Raw genomic sequence first — 16,869 nt, 5'->3', positions numbered from 1 at the left:
AGCTCTTTCTTCACCACGAAAGACCGGTACATTGACCGCATTACTGCAGAAGATGCACCGATCCGTCTGTCAACCTCCCGTTCCATCCTTCCCTCACTCGTGAACAAAACCCCAAGTTACTTAAAGGGTAAGTTCGGTATTTTACACTTAAAGCCCTGTTTACAGATCGTTTCTGATGAAATAGAACGGTTAAGATTAAAATTTTGACACATGCTGCTGTCCCGAGAATATTAGGTTTCTTTCGCTTTTCCCCCCACCTCCAGAATGGGTGTATAGGTGCACTCGAACATATCCTTCCTAAAACGCATTAAACTTTCAAACGTTTACAAAGAGATGAAACTCACCGAGTGGTCAGGGGTGTTCACTGATATGCTCGTACAAAAATCGCTGCAAAATATGCTGACGGGTACTCTGATGTAGGCACACACGACAGTAATAGACCTATCCCCCACCCTTAGGCGCAGGGAAACGACCCTCTCGTTCACCGGGGTGAACTCCAACACATGGGGGCTATAAGCAAACCCACACCAGCCCACCGCCTCTCACCATGGGCAACTCCAGAGTGGTGAAGAGTCCATCCTCTCTCGAGGAGTGTGGTTCCAGAGCCCAAGCCGTGCGTAGAGGTGATCCTGACTATCTCTAGTCGAAACCTCTCAACCTCACGCACAATCTCATGCTCCTTCCCCGCCAGCGAGGTGATGTTCCACGTCCTTAGAGCTAGCTTCCGTGTCCAGGGATCGGGTTGTCGAGGCCCCCGCCTTCGACTGCTGCCCAATCCTCTCTGCACCGGCCCCTTACGGTCCCTCCTGCAGGTGGTGAGCCCACAGGAAGGCGGCCCCACGTCGCTACTGCGGGCTGAGCCCGGCCGGAACCCGTGGGGGGAGGCCCGGCCACCAGGCGCTCGCATACGAGCCCCAACCCCAGGCCTGGCTCCAGGGTGGGACCCCGGCTGCGCCATACCGGGCGACGTCACTGTCCTCGGTTTAATTTTTCTCATAAGGGGTTTTTGAACCGCTCTTAGTCTGACCCATCGCCTAGGACCTGTTTGCCTTGGGAGACCCCATCAGGGGCATATAGTCCCGGACAACATAGCTCCTAGGGTCATTCGGGTACTCAAACCCCTCCACCACGTTAAGTTGGCAGTTCAAGTATGGGTTTTGGCGCCGCCACCAATTTTGTTGTTGTTGGTAATTTAATTATACAAGTGAAAATTTAATATTTTAGATTTATTACATGTAAAGAAAAATATTTCTAGCCTTTTTTTATTTGGATGATTACAGTGTACAGCTCGTCAAAAATAGCAAAATATTAAAATGTGTCCTAAGATCAATTAAAAAAGGATTTACAATACAGAAATGTTCGAGTTCTGAAAAGTATGTTAATTTATGCAGTAATTGACTGAAAAGAGGACTTTGGATCACTAAGCAACAGTCGAGTTTTTTTCTTCTCAAGGCTGCTATCATCCCTGTTACTTGTGTACCTTTTCTTGCCACACTTCTTCCTTCCAATCAACTTTCTATGAATAGGCTATGCCATACCTTTCAACATTTGGGTACCAAAATACGGGAGACCGTATGCGTATTCAGTTCAACCACATGCGGTTTCATGTCATCTATACATTACACACCCCATCGCCTTATCATAGAAAAATTCAGTTAAGACAGTTGTATTCATCTTAACAATACACATCAAATCAATATACAGAAAAACAGATCTCTAAAATAAGGTATAGGCCACAAACCTGTGAGTAGGCTATAGTTTTTAAAACTGAACAGGTGATGTGTAATATTCAGTTACTGTAAGAAACTGTTCCAGCGGGTGGAGTTTACTGGTACTGAATATTACACATCACCTGTGTATACTCCATTAACTGGAACAGATTTTCACTGGAACTGAATATTACATCCAAATATTATGTAATCAATCAGCAAATTGTTGTGTAACTTCACCTATTGGAACAGTATTTCACAATTTTTCACGGGGCCTCAAGCACATTTTCGCGCAAATTCATCTAAAAGCGTCAAATTTGGCACAAATGTAGCTCAAGTCAAACTGAAATCATTTAGCTTGTTACAAATACAAACTTGATATCTTTTTCAGCTTTATTGATCATGGGAAACACATAGGAATGTTAATATTTATGGCCCGGTGCATTGAACCCCTTATTCCTCCAATTCCAATATGGCCACTGTCCAAAAAAGCAGTTTTGGCTGTAGCATGGGGTCTTACACCCCATTGTTTGCGCAAATTCATCTACAAGGACCAAATTTGGCACAGATGTAGCTGAGGGCATACTGAAATGATTCAATGGTCCCTGAGACCAAAATGGCGGCTAAATCCAATTATCCACTTAGCCGCTGCCTGAAAGGGATTCGGCTAGCTTTTGAGCCAGATGAGATACAAATACAAACTTGATGTCTATTTTACCCCTTTTGACCATGGGAAACCCATAGGAATACTTACATTTAAGATTGGGTATATCAGGAACCCCAAATTCCCTAAATTCAATATGGCCGCTGTCCGAAAAAAAATTCTCATTCTCATGGTCTCTCTCACATGAATTATCATTATCACTCACGATCACCGGATCACTTATCGTCTCCACCATCATTGTTTGTACAAGCACCCTCACATGCACATATAGAAGTGCAACGAACTACGGCTTTACAGCACTTGAGTGCCCTCTACATGCCGTAACCTCTACTGTTTGTTGTGACAGCTTGCTAGCTTGTTGTGAGGGACATAAAGCAGGATATTTTTTCTATTTTGCAACTGTAGTCATATTAAGAACAAAACACTTGTAGTAAAAAGTACACCTGGTTACTTACACCAGGAAGGAAGTTAGTAGGAAAGGAAGTAGTTGGCTAAACACTGCTGTTGGTCATCTTCATCTTTCACCGTTGTTGTCCATCTTGCTCACAAGCATGGAGTAGCACTAAACAGCTGCTCCACCACAGTCCATACAGTCAACTAGTATTCTCAATATTTTCTCTATATTGCCTAAATCTATGCTGAAATTCTGACTCCCTCATATATGCCTTCCCTACATTCTCAATTAGAAATATTTGGAAAGTATGAACTATCAGGTAGTTGCTTTCTTGTAAATGCAAATGTGGGGTCTAAACATAGGCACTCACAAATGTAAGCATTCCCGCGTGATTGTCATGGTAACATTTTTTTTATTGACATTAAGTTTTCAGCTGTAGCTTATTAGGTTCTAGAGTTGTAGTCAAAATCCTTTTTCGGACAGTAGCCAGATTGGATTTGGGGACTTTGAGGGTCCACATATATCCAATCATAAATATAAATATTTTTTTGTGTTTCCCATAGCCAGAAAAGGTGAACTATATATCAACTTTACATTTGTATCTCATCTGGTTCAAAATATACAGCCAAATCCCTTTTCAGGTGGCGGCCATATTGAATTTGGCAGCCATCTTGGTCTCAGGGATCACTGGCTTGGTCGTCCTGGCTAAATCATTTCAGTATGCCGTCAGCTGCATCTGTGCTGCATCTGTTTCCTATGATCAATTAAGCTGAAAAAGACGTCAAGTTTGTATTTGTAGCTCATGTGGTTCAAAAGTTATAGTCGGAAACCTTTTCGGGCAGCGGCCATATTGGATGGGGCCGATGGCTCCGGCACCCTTGGTAAATCATTTCAGTATGACCTGAGCGCTACATCTGTGCCACATTTGTTGCTTTTAGATGACTTTGCACGAAATTACCTATTTATGTGCTTAAGGCCCCCAACTATATGATGTGTTGATTGTGCAAGTAGGATGGGTTTCATACGAGATCTGGCAAATGGACAACCTTGGAATAATATATTGATGTGATTATTCATATAATGACGTTTGGGCCATACAAATAACGGGAGTATCACGGGAGAAATAACAAAACGGGAGGGGGGCGGGAGATGGGTGTGAAATACGGGAGACTCCCGGGGAAAACGGGAGTGTTGACAGGTATGGGCTATGCTTGGCGATGACGACCTGTGGCGGATGTCGATGATCATCTTATGGACAACTGTCAGCTCAGGCACATTTACACACACCTTAATGTTTTCTCCTGACCATAGATGGTGCAGAATCGTAATCTGTTACTAACATAACCTCGGTTCTCTCTAGAGAGGGAACGAGTATTGCGTAAGTTGCTTATGCTACGGGTAAAGTCATCTTTTCTCGAGATACTGAAGCCAAAAATTATCCTTAATTTTGTGTATATTGTCAATGCATTGCAGCAGCTGGCAGACCTAGAGCGGGCTTACTAGTGAGCTCATTGGCTGCTCTGCGGCAACTGCAGCAGCCTACCGTCGAGCTCCGTGTGACATCGCGCCCTCACGCAGCATTGCCCGCCAGAATGGGTGTGGCTTAGCGTATATAAGGATGGCTCGGAGGCTGCTTACCTGGTTTTCATCGACTGAAGCGATATCAGCTCGAAGCGGGCCAGGCCGGTTACGCAATACTCGTTCCCTCTCTAGAGAGAACCGAGGTTACGTTAGTAACCGATTACGTTCTCTTACGAGAGGTTCTCTCATATTGCGTAAATTGAATACGATACGGGAACCCCTTGTCGGTCCGTACTGAGTTGACACTTGGAAAACTTTAACATACTGACACTTGGATAACTATATCACAGGGTAGTTCAGCCAGAGGAACTGCGATAGAGTGAGAGTAGCCTGCCCATGAACGGTTTAGAGCTGAACATACGCTACTACTAGACTGACAAATGTCTAGCCTGCAGAGCGGGAACCTCTGGGCTGTAAAACCTAGAGGGGAGGCCCAGCCTGCCACTGTATATGTCATGAATGGAAATCCCGCTGGACCAGGCCCATGAAGAGGCCATGCCTCTAGTGGAATGAGCCCTCACGCACAAAGGGCACTGCAGGTCTTTAGACACGTATGCAGCAGCGATAGCGTCAACAATCCACCTGGACAGCCTCTATTTCGAGGTGGCGAGGCCTTTAGTGCGTCCACCGAATGAAATGAAGAGCTGCTCCGAGCGCCTGAAGGCGGCAGAGTGCGTGATGTAAACCCTCAGCGCTCTAACAGGCTAGAGGAGGTCAGGATCAGCTTCGTCACTGGAGCCCGGCAGGGCTGAAAGTGTAAAAACCTGCGCTCTGAAAGGAGTGCCAAGCACTTTGGGGACATAACCATGCCTCAGTTTGAGGGTGACTTTAGAGTCATTAGGTCCAAACTCGAGACACGCAGCGTTAACAGATAACGTATGTAGGTCACCAACGCGCTTAACTGATGACAGGGCTATCAGAAAAGCGGTCTTGAGCGAAAGGTATTTCAGATAACGGTCTGCAGTGGTTCAAAGGGATGTTCTTTCATGGCCTCTAGGACCGCAGAAAGATCCCACATAGGGACACACGGGGGTCGCGGGGGATTCATCCTCCTAGCTCCTCTAAGGAAGCGGATGACTAGTTTATTCCTTCCCATTGCCTGGCTGCGCGTCAACTCCGCGAATGCCGCAATAGCCGCAACATAAAATTTGAGCATGGAAGGGGACCTGCCCTTATCCAGCAGCTCTTGAAGGAAAACAAGTACCTCAGCGACTCCACAGGTTTGTGGATCAGAGCCTTTTGCCGTGCACCAGCTCTCCAAACACCGACCATTTCGACGCGTAGAGCCTTCTCGTGGAAGGAGCTCTAGACTGCGTGATCGTGTACACCACCCGTTCTGGCAGGCCAATGGGTATCCGTTGATTATTCATGCATGCAGAGAACAGGGCTCTGGATGAGGATGCCAAATCGAGCCAACAGCTTTTAGAGGAAAAGGTGCGTTGCGGCGGCGAGAATCGTCCGGCTTCCTCAAGCGCTGTCCTAGGCTTGCTGTTCGCTAGCTTCAATGGCTTCCTCGAAATCCAGCGATGCGGAGAGCTTCGCTGAAGAGATGAAAATCAGGTAAACAGCCTCCGAGCCATCCTTATATACGCTAAGCCACACCCATTCTGGCGGGCAATGACGCGTGAGGACACGAAGCGGGCGTGACGTCACACGGGGCTCGGTGGTAGGCTGCTGCAGTTGCCGCAGAGCAGCCAATGAGCTCGCTAGTAAGCCCGCTCTAGGTCTGCCAGTTGCTGCAATGCGTTGATAATATACACAAAATTAAACCTGTCCTGCCGGCACCCCAACTGCACATTTTCTTTGTCTCCCTAATCAAACACACCTGATTCAACTCATCAGCTCATTAACCCATGTGATAATGAGCTGGTGAGTTGAATCAGGTGTGTTTGATTAGGGAGACAAAGAAAACGTGCAGTGTTGGGGTGCCGGCAGGACAGGTTTGGGAACCACTGACCTATAGGTTAGTTGAGTGAAATCATTCAATTTGCATTCAGTGTTGCTATTGTGACATAAAATCATAGAATCATTTTACGTTTCAGATGAATCTCTTTTGGTGGTATTCTACTTTATCTGTCATCGTTTATTCAATTATTATCAATTAATTATTTTGTCAAAATAAAATTTTAAATACAATAGTTTATTTAGTATTTTACATTATAACGACACTTTAAAAAATATAAAAATATTAATAAGAATTATATCAAATGTATACAATCTGTAGTTTATCCAGGGGCTGTTTTACCCCATCTTACCCCTCTCTTAATATTTAAAATTTTGTGCTATAACTAAATTAGCAAATGTCACAATAGCTGATATATCTAAATATGTTACAATTTAAAAGTAAATTCACATTGTTTTAAGGGGGGCATCTTTCCCCATCCTACCCTACTGTATGTTAAATGTTATCAAACTTAAAATGAAATATTCTAATATTTTGAGATACGACTGTTGGCCGTATCGACATTTAAAATAAAAATGTTGCTTGAAATATTTTAAAATAAAAATGTTGCTTGAAATATTTTAAAATAAAAATGTTGCTTGAAATATTTTAGTTTACGTGTTATGGTGAGTCTAGACTATTATTAAATATATGAAATATATTATTACTTTTTCTTAAAAAAAAAACTGATGACAAATGTTTTTATACATTTTTTGAGACACATCAGTTGGTGGCGTCAAAGCGTCGCTCATGATGTTCTCCACTAGGTGGCGTCGATGTGTACACTTCATCACACGTGCCCCACGGTTGTGTTTGGTTTAACGCCCGCAGTTCGCCAGCCCGACCCTGTAGAACACAATCACGGTGCCTACAGCGTAGACGACTGTGAATCCTCGGACTGTAAGTATACACTAAATAATCCTCCGTTTGCTTGTTTTACTAATGCATTTGGTGTTAATATATAAAGATGATCAAGTCTCATTACACATTCCGTAAGTTTTTTTAAACAGTCAAAAACTTTTGAAGATGGCTTTTTTAGATAACGTTACATAGCCTATTTGTGAACCGAGTCGACAGTTTAAAATGTTCGGCGATTGTGCATAATATAGCTACACATCATTATTATACCCGTCTCAATATATTTATTCCGTTTAACCGCATCCTATAAATTGGAAATATAAAGGCATTTCTAAACTACTTGCTTGAATAGTGAAACACACGGGGATTTTTTTACCTAAACATTGTCTTGTTTATTCTAATAATTGTTTGATCATAACTAATTTTATGATAAAAGACATAAAGCATGCAATGTTAAGAGAACTTTTTTTGGTGGGCAAACGCTAACGCGAAAGTTTAGATAAATTCTTATTGCGCCTCCTTCTTTCAGTTGTATCATTATATAGTAGTATAAATGACTGTACATCACTAGCAATTATTTTAAAAGCTATAAAAGCGACATAAAGTAAGTAAATATATTAATAAGGTACTGCTTGTAATTATAAGCCTGCCTTCAAATTCAACATTCAGTTTCATACAATATAACTTGTTTACATATAACTTTCTAAAAGATTAAAGACCCCCTGCTTTAATATCAAACTTTGAATTATCACAGATGATGTGTAGTTTAGCTTTGTATATCGAAAACTATCCAAATAAATTGTAATGTGTGGTAACGGCAAGTTTCTTTGAGATGTTTTGTCTAACTCTCTCTCTCTCTCTCTCTCTCTCTCTCTCTCTCTCTCTCTCTTCCAGGTGAGAGGTATTCAGGTGAGATAACCTGATCGCTCGCAGGTGCCATGAATTGGGCTTTTCTTCAGGGTCTCCTGAGCGGGGTCAACAAGTACTCCACCGTGTTCGGTCGTGTCTGGCTGTCCATAGTCTTCCTTTTCAGGATCATGGTCTTCGTTGTTGCTGCAGAGAAGGTGTGGGGCGACGAGCAGAAAGACTTTGCGTGTAACACTGCTCAGCCTGGCTGCCACAACGTCTGCTACGACCACTTCTTCCCGGTGTCCCACATACGACTGTGGGCGCTGCAGCTCATCTTCGTCACCTGCCCGTCATTCCTCGTGGTCCTGCATGTGGCGTACCGCGACGAACGCGAACGCAAGCACCACCTGAAATACGGTGACGACTGTCAGCGGTTGTACATCAACACCGGAAAGAAGCGCGGTGGTCTTTGGTGGACGTACGTCCTCTCGCTGGTATTTAAGATAGGAGTAGATGCAACCTTCGTGTATCTGCTATATCACATCTATGAGGGCTATGACTTCCCCTCTATGGTGAAGTGTTCTGAGGAACCCTGCCCCAACGTGGTCGACTGCTTCATCTCTCGGCCCACAGAGAAACGAATATTCACCATCTTCATGGTGGTGTCAAGTCTGGTGTGCATCCTCCTCTCGCTCATCGAGACGCTCTACCTGGTGGGCAAACGCTGCTTTGAGTGTGTCCACAGGGTGCAAGGGTCACGGCAGGTAAACAAGGCACGGTCCATTGCAAACATGAGGGGCTCAAATACTCTTTTAGAGGCAAACAGCAAGAAACTGGTGAGGAATGACCAGCCAGCGCCAGCATACAGTGTGGTCATCTCATCCTAAAGAATACTTGAAGAAAACATACTTTGGTCTAATGTGGGACTCCAAGAGATGGAAAATGTTCTTCACGTTCACCACGATGTGAACTTGACTCAATGGACGGTTGGCAATAGAGGAAGATGCTTGTTGCTTACCCTATATCCACTGGATCTTTTTGCTGGAAAAAAAAGTTGTGGCCTGATAAACAACTTTGTATATTTGAAAAGTTTAAGTGGGTCAAAACGCCATCATTCAGGATGACACTGTCTTTAGTCTGACTTAAGCAAGTCAGTTAAGGGTTTTGGGTGTGGTGTGGCTTTTGTTAGGCCAAGCTCCAGAACACAAACGGGCACTTTGATCAAATAGCTAATACAAAATAATTGGTATAAGACCAGATTAATAGTATTACTATTAATCACTACATATTTGTCAGCTTTTCATTTGACACTAACAAGCAAAACGTGACTGCAAATGATGCTAAAGCAATCTTCCGGTCACATATTTTAATTATTGTTCAATTGTACTTTTTTTTTTTTTTTTTTGCAGGAAACAAAAAAAGGCCATTATCTATGAAAACCTGTTTCCATCTTAATATTTCACAATTTGAACAATCTGTCATCATTTACTCATCCTTGTGTCATTCTGAACCCATTCGACTTTCTTTCTTCTGTAGAATATAAAAGACTTCAGAAGAAGGTTTAACATGTTTTTGTCCATATAATGACGGTAAAAGGCATCCCAAACCACATTTCACCCTATTGACTTCCATTGTATAACAAAAAAGAGGATTTTTTTTTCAAAACATCTTTTGTGTTCCACAGAAGAAAGAAAGTCAGACAGATTTAGAATGACATGGCAGTGAATAAATGATCACTGCATTTTTATATATTTTTATTGAGTAATTTTTGAGTTGACTATCCCTTTGAATATCAGAATTCTTACTCATAGTGTGACTTTATTTCTTATTTTAGTTTAAACTCATCTCATAATTACCTTTTCTATTTCTTTCTTTGAGGCGGAAACAGGCTTCCATAATAATCTTCAATCGGCTTTTACTTGTAAAATGATTTTATTCTGTTGGATGTAAGAACATCATGCAAAGATGTCTACATTTCTTCATCTATTCACAGTCATCACATAAAACACATGCTGTTAAACTAAACACATTTTTACAAATACATTCCCAAATCCATTATTTTGTAAACCTAGAAAGTGAAGCCTAATTTATACTTACATTTGTATGTAAATTTGTTTGTTTACAAATTTTTTGCATTTTTTTAATTACTATTCAATATTTTGTAATTTTTTATTATTATTTTTTGTATATTAGCCGGTGTGTGTGTGTTTATGCTAATGTGTGCATAAACTGTGGTGCTTCAATCTAATGTCTTCCAAGAATTTGCAGTATTTAAAATTTCAAGAATTTATTGATAAAGACTTTCAACACTGCCAAGATGAGCAAATTCAGAAGAGGCTGTTTAGCCTGTGTGCGTTCTTCATTCAGTGATAAACATGTATCCATAAAAGTAAACATTCTCTGAGGTTCCTCTGTTTGTATGCTAACGTTTCAGGATTCTTTCCTCATTGCTGTGTTTAGAGTTGTTTACATTAGAGGTACATTAAAATCTGCTATTTTCTTACAGTCTGTTGCCCATTTAAATCAGTGATGTCTGACTTTATAGGATGCAGATGAAAGCTGTGACTTTGCTGTTCGCAGATTTGATTTAACTTGTTCTGCATGAGAGTGTGCTGTGGTGCAAAAAAAATGGCAAGAATGAAAATACACAGAGATAAAAATCATGTGATGTGTCGACATGACATTTCATTTTCTGCATCAAGCTGCAAAATGGCAAGACAGAATGACAAATAAATCTAGTTTAATTTTTAATGTACTTTCAAGGAAAATATAATTCTTCATATGTATACACATATACACACATATATATACATTTTCAAATCTAAAGAGAAATGGCCAATTGAGAGATGGTGTGTGTGTATATATATATATATATATATATATATATATATATATATATATATATATATACAGAGAGCGATTTTGTAAATGCCTGTCACACTGTGGAATAACAAACCACTTTTCGTAAATGAACCTTAAGGCCATTTTGTAACTAGACTGTATTTCAACTGTATTCCTGTAACACCATTCAGTATCCACACCTTTCAGTAGATAAAATTGTCCAAAGACAAAAAAATGTCCCTCCCTTTTTCACAACCAATGTACCAGCCTGTCTCTATTATTCTTGGTATCTTCATAACCCCTGTAGTGAAAGGGTAGGGTAGATATAGTTAACTTCATGCTGGTTCAAGCAGGTTTTGTAAGTCACATACGTTCTTTAGGCGTGGAAACCAATCCAACGAGTCTCTTTCCTTTTTTAACGCAACCGACATTCCACTCCCTGTTGACTGTGCTTTTCCTTTACTTCCTCTCCATCTCTTTTCATCATTGTTAATGCTTTAATTAACAAATACCAACATTTGCTAACCATACATATTCTGCATATGCACTTAGCAAGTTTGGTGCATGTTTAACTAATGTTTTTGGTGGTAAAAATCTAATTTAGAAGTTCAATTCCGTATACAAATGCAAATCCAAATGAGGTTAATCATTTCCCCACATAAACAAGTGTAAACCAGTTGAAAAACTTTAAAACAGACCTGACCGATCTGGTTCAGTGTTTCTTCTGCAGTGTTTCATAACGTTTCCTCTTGCTGAACAAACAAGTTCAGACAGCTCACATGGCCTGAATAACTTAAAGCAGGCATGATTTCCTTTAATACTTTGAAAACAGTCCTGTACCAAAATTATAGATAGTTTTTTGAAAACTAAAGCTTTTTTTATGCCCGAGGCAGGGAATGAATCATCATCTTGTGGATGTTTTAGCAGTGAGTCAGAGGGCTTGTTCGGTCACACGTGTGACCAAACAGAATTTCTCTTCACTTTGATGAAGAAGTTTCAAAGAACCACAGAGACTTTTCCTGTGGAGAATTCAAGTTCTGGTTTACTGGGAATCAAACCACCAGTCTTTTGTATAACCATCCCAAATCCTTAACCATTAGGCTCCCGCCACCAGCTAAAACTATAACATTGATATAAGGAGAATCAAGTTCCATCCAAACCAAATGAAGGGCTTTTGCCAAGGATTTACCATAGACCTAATGCAAGAGTGGCTTGGAATACATAAACAATTATTCCCCAAGATAATTAGTACCGAAGTCTCAGCACGACACTAAAAGGGTGTCTGGCAAAATAATAAAAAGCCAAAAAACATCTAAAGCTATTGTTCAGGACGAGGTGTGGTCCTTTACGTGACTAGGGAGCACAGACACTCATGGACAAGTTTGAACAGAGAAGCCTGCAGAGGTTGGCAACTCCACAAACCACTAACAAGCAGTGTTTGGTTGACAGAGCTGTCCAAACAAAGGGAGTCTTATTTATTGAGCAATAAGATGGAAAATGTTACTAGGCTTCACAGGCAAGGGTTTCCTATTTGTCCCACAAAACACAATGCAGTATCATCATATTAACAGTAGGCTATGCAAAACAATAACAACAAAAACTTTATGGTGTCATATTACCAAGTAATTTTAGACACTGTAACTTCAGAATAAGAACAATACTTTGTTCCCCACATTGGACATTTAAGATCATACACGGGAATGCATGATGGTTTTACGAGCATTTTACACACACACACACACACACACACACACACACACACACACACACACACACACACACACATTATATAGGCTATGTATTTAATTAGCACTATATCTTTAAAGTAAGAGGTTTATGGTAAGAGCTGTATCCTATAGTCTGGAGACTGAACTCCACCCTCAGTGAGGCGTGTTAACTAAACCAGATCCACAAGGAGGAAAGAGAGGAGAAGAGTTTAACAGCCGTTGAATTATAAGAGGACTGAAACATCCAACGTAAGTAGTAAACTTTGTTTTTGTGCAATTTGTTCAAATGACAGTCATCTGCGCTAAATGTTGTCATCATCACTATAATTTCCTCGTTTCCGTTCATTTACCTTGATATGTCGTTTCTGCTTGGTTGTTTTCATCTGGAATTGAAAGCAAAGTGGTTGAACTTTTTAAAAGTATAGCTATTAAACTTTCGCTTACGATTTTAGTCGGTTGATTTTTTTAATGTGAAATCTATCTTTAGAAGCGCTGTTATAATTATCTTATTACAAGAAATAGCCTATGCTTACCTTTACAGAACTCAATATTGTTATAATCAGTGTTACAAAACCGCGAATAGCTATTAAAAACGAAAACCGCCGACAGCCATAGCAAAGAAATTCTAGACACAAAGTAACGTGAAAGAGAGCGACACTGGTTATACTTTGACTACAGTTTACAAAAAAACAAAAAAACAAAAAAAAAACTAGATATCAGCCGCAGATTCAACAAATGTGTACGTACTTAAAATAGGCCTATCATCAAATGTTAAACCACATTCATTCGGTTGAGTGAAAAATGTTATGGGTCTGTCAAGTTTCAAAATAACAAGAGAGCACCATAAAAGTAGGCTATCATTATTCTGTAGCCTATTTGGCCTTCTGAAGTCATACTCTTGTCATTCTGTGACTAACAGATTAAAAGACTAACAGATTAAAAATTAAGACATTATTCACTGTTAATTCTCCTACTAGTGAACTGCTGTGATCAGATCATTGAGTCAATTAGTTGAATTCAAATGAGTTCAATTCATGAATGAATCATTAAGGACCTCTTTCCCAAAATCACCATAATAATCCATGAGCTATAGCCTATGGATAAGAGTGGCTTGGATATTCTTAAAAAATTACCTTTGGAAAACTTTTTATGTGTTTTGGCCGTTCATTTAGACGGCAACTGCGTTTTGGGGGCCTGAGAATGCAAACTTTTAAAAACGGGTTTCAAAGTGCAAGTTTTTGAAAGCTTTACTCTGTGTTAAGTACAAAAAACTCAATTTTGTGAAAATGGTGGCATCATACGTGTTACGTGTTCAGACTACAGGCGCATAGTTTTTCTTTACATCGCCAACTACTGGCCTGGCATGAATAGTGTAGCGTTTTTAGTTGTTTTCCCAGATCCCTGTGAATGGGGATGTTTTTGACAATGTTGTTGTCTGTACACAGAAAACGGAATTTTTTTCCGTTCTTAGGACATCATTGTCGTGCAAACGTGCCCTTAGTGCAGGGGTGTCCAAACTTAGTCCTGGAGGGCCACTGTCCTGCTGCAGAGTTTAGCTCTAGCCTGCCTCAACACACCTACCTGGAAGTTTCTAGAATGCCTAGTAAGACCTTGATTATCTGGTTCAGGTGTGTTTAATTGGGGTTGGAGCTAAACTCTGCAGGACAGTGGCCCTCCAGGAGCAGGATTGGACATCCCTGCCTTAGTGAGTTGGAATATTGTGAGGGCGAGTAGGCCTAAATGATGACATGATTGCTTTTTATTACAATACGTTGTTTTGAGTGAGTTCACTCATTGTGATTTTTTTCTCCATTTTTTTTTCTATCAGACAGATTCAGTGTCGAAGAGGCTCAGAGGAAGAAATCAGAGAAGTGAGTGCTTTGCTCTGAGCCATGGACTGGAAGACTTTCCAAGCCCTTCTCAGTGGGGTGAATAGATACTCCACCGCGTTCGGCCGGATCTGGCTCTCTGTGGTTTTTGTGTTCAGAGTGATGGTTTACGTTGTAGCAGCTGAGAAAGTTTGGGGCGATGAGCAAAAGGACTTTGACTGCAACACCAAGCAGCCGGGCTGCGCGAACGTCTGCTACGACTACTTCTTCCCCATTTCCCACATCCGACTGTGGGCTCTGCAGCTCATCTTCGTCACTTGTCCGTCGTTGATGGTCGTCATGCACGTGAAGTACCGTGAGGACCGCGAACGCAAGTACCGTGTGAAGCATGGTGATAAAGTCAAGCTCTACGACAACACGGGGAAGAAGCACGGTGGACTGTGGTGGACATACCTGATCAGCCTTTTTGTCAAGACCGGCATCGAGATCACCTTCTTGTACATCCTCCATCACATCTACGACAGTTTCTACCTGCCACGGCTGGTGAAGTGTAACGTCCAGCCGTGTCCCAACACTGTGGACTGTTACATTGGCCGACCCACAGAGAAAAGAGTCTTCACCTACTTCATGGTCGGAGCTTCGGCACTCTGCATAGTGCTCAGTGTCTGTGAGATCATCTATTTGATCTCCAAACGAGTCATTCGCTGTGCCAAAAAGTTTAATAGACCCCACAGTAGCACACCGCTTGATGGACGATACCGAGACGAGGACAGCAACTGCACCCTTCCTATGCATGAGTTGGACAGCAAACCCCAATATAAGATGGAGTCTAAACCAGACTTTAAGTCTGAGTATAAACCTGGGTCTAAACCGCAGTTTAAATCTCAACTCAAGCCAACATTTAAGCCAGCCTACAGGTTGAGCGTGGACATGAGAGCTTCTGCTCCAAATCTTTCAGTGCCTATGTACAAGATGCAGTCTGATATAATCTAAAGAACATTTCCCTGTGCGTCAAGTATCACCCAGAGGTATAAAATAGGCTTTGAAGGTCTGGACAGTCCCAAAGTCTTTCATTGTCCATCAAGACCTTTTGAACTGCCAGTTTTGTGTGTTTGTCATTTTGCAGAAGGTTCGTGAAATTCTGTATGCCAGATACATTTCCCTTGAAAATAGCAGGGATTAAGTGTTTTGCCTAATGGCGAAGTGGGGATTAATCAGTATTGTGATTTCACTGCTACCTGGGTTCAAACCTGGAATAACTGCCTAGTTCCTATAGGCTTCGATGCCAGCTCAAATGACTGCATTATCACCATGATCCTAAGAACTAGTGCTGACGAAAGCATTCCTTTTCTTCTCATTCATTTCTTAGAAAGAACAAAGGTGAAAACTCGTGAAAAAGTCATCAAATAACCAGAAAGGCATTCATGGAGAACACACCTTCCAAAACCCACCTCCGCCTTCACACGCACAAAGAATGATAGGAGGAAGAGTAGTTTCATTGTATGTGAGATGTAATGAAAATAGCTCATGGGTCATTGATTGTTTACAATGTATCGTTTCTCAATGTCCTGCATTTGTACCAAAGATCAGAATCATGTTTCATAGTTGAAGCTGTTTTATCACAGTTTCAGAGAGATCATAGTTGATTTTTATGTGCGAACACTCCTGAACTCTATCTGAACTCAAATTCTTATGCTGGAAAAATGAGTGGTATATAAAATAAACCACAGTGTCTAAAGATGGACAACAATGGAAAGTTTTTCTTCTACTATTTGTTGTAAAAGACTGTGGACTAACCTCTTCAGATACTTGGCAAGCATTTGTGAGAATATGATTTTGTTCAGACTTGCTGTTATGATCGTGTTGCATATTTTAGATGAGATGCTGCATACCCTGCCTTTGTATAAAAAAAAATTCAATCAATGCACTGACATATTATTTTATGAAATATCTTCAGGTTATTGTTTAAATAGCTTTTATGACAATATGAGATGGTTTTGTAAATTGAGGAAGTTTTGAAAGTTGATTCATTTTAAAGCTCTGTAAATAAAGTATAAAAGAACCATTTTGTCACATTTTTAAAAGATTAACAGTGTGAAATTGCAATAGCTTAAATCATGAACAGGCATTTGACTCAAAGAGGAAACAATAAAGGAAGTGGATAAAAAACTTCAATTCAATTTCACAGAACATGAACATTGTTATTCATTATCCTTTGTCAGAAGTTGCACATTATAAAATGGGAACTCATTGTAATAGTAATACATTTATGATGATCTATTTAAAATACCATTCAAATGTTTAGGGTCAGTAAGATAAAAAGAAAAGAATAGAAATTAATACTGTTTTTCAGCAGACACATTAAATTGATCAAACCACAATAATACATTAACTATAGCCTATGGATAGAGAAAAATGGATCAGGGTTTCCTCTAAAATATTTTTAAAATATTATTTTCAACACCAAATCAGCAT

At 40.6% G+C, this 16,869-nt stretch overlaps 2 protein-coding genes across 6 annotated transcripts; both read left to right on the top strand.

The window, feature by feature from the left end:
* Positions 1-6,233: 6,233 nt before the first annotated feature.
* On the top strand, positions 6,234-10,502 carry gjb10 (gap junction protein beta 10). Of its 3 annotated transcripts, none has more exons than XM_081347542.1 (3): positions 6,234-6,311; positions 7,018-7,190; positions 8,043-10,502. In XM_081347542.1, the coding sequence occupies exon 3, from the start codon at positions 8,087-8,089 to the stop codon at positions 8,882-8,884; it is 798 nt and encodes a 265-aa protein (XP_081203668.1). In that variant the 5' UTR covers positions 6,234-6,311; positions 7,018-7,190; positions 8,043-8,086; the 3' UTR covers positions 8,885-10,502. The 3 variants fall into 3 exon arrangements, with proteins under 3 accessions (XP_081203668.1, XP_081203666.1, XP_081203667.1); XM_081347540.1 differs by having other exon boundaries at positions 6,278-6,311; positions 7,009-7,190; XM_081347541.1 differs by having other exon boundaries at positions 6,282-6,311; positions 7,058-7,190.
* Positions 10,503-12,708: 2,206 nt separating this feature from the next.
* On the top strand, positions 12,709-16,459 carry gjb3 (gap junction protein beta 3). Of its 3 annotated transcripts, XR_014028853.1 has the most exons (3): positions 12,755-12,814; positions 14,394-15,523; positions 15,764-16,459. XR_014028853.1 is itself a non-coding variant. In XM_081347539.1 (2 exons), the coding sequence occupies exon 2, from the start codon at positions 14,458-14,460 to the stop codon at positions 15,385-15,387; it is 930 nt and encodes a 309-aa protein (XP_081203665.1). In that variant the 5' UTR covers positions 12,709-12,814; positions 14,398-14,457; the 3' UTR covers positions 15,388-16,459. The 3 variants fall into 3 exon arrangements, 2 of the variants coding, with proteins under 2 accessions (XP_081203665.1, XP_081203664.1); XM_081347539.1 differs by having other exon boundaries at positions 12,709-12,814; positions 14,398-16,459; XM_081347538.1 differs by having other exon boundaries at positions 12,738-12,814; positions 14,394-16,459.
* The last annotated feature ends 410 nt before the right edge of the window (positions 16,460-16,869 follow it).

This window comes from Scardinius erythrophthalmus, assembly GCF_964197995.2.
Source record: "Scardinius erythrophthalmus genome assembly, chromosome: 19".
Lineage (NCBI taxonomy): Eukaryota > Metazoa > Chordata > Actinopteri > Cypriniformes > Leuciscidae > Scardinius > Scardinius erythrophthalmus.
Note: the sequence above shows the minus strand (reverse complement) of the source record. Positions and strands in the feature narration are given on the sequence as shown.

Bases quoted from the DNA above. Each gene is read 5' to 3' on its own strand.
- gjb10 (XM_081347542.1), top strand. From the start codon at position 8,087: ATGAATTGGGCTTTTCTTCAGGGTCTCCTGAGCGGGGTCAACAAGTAC.
- gjb3 (XM_081347539.1), top strand. From the start codon at position 14,458: ATGGACTGGAAGACTTTCCAAGCCCTTCTCAGTGGGGTGAATAGATAC.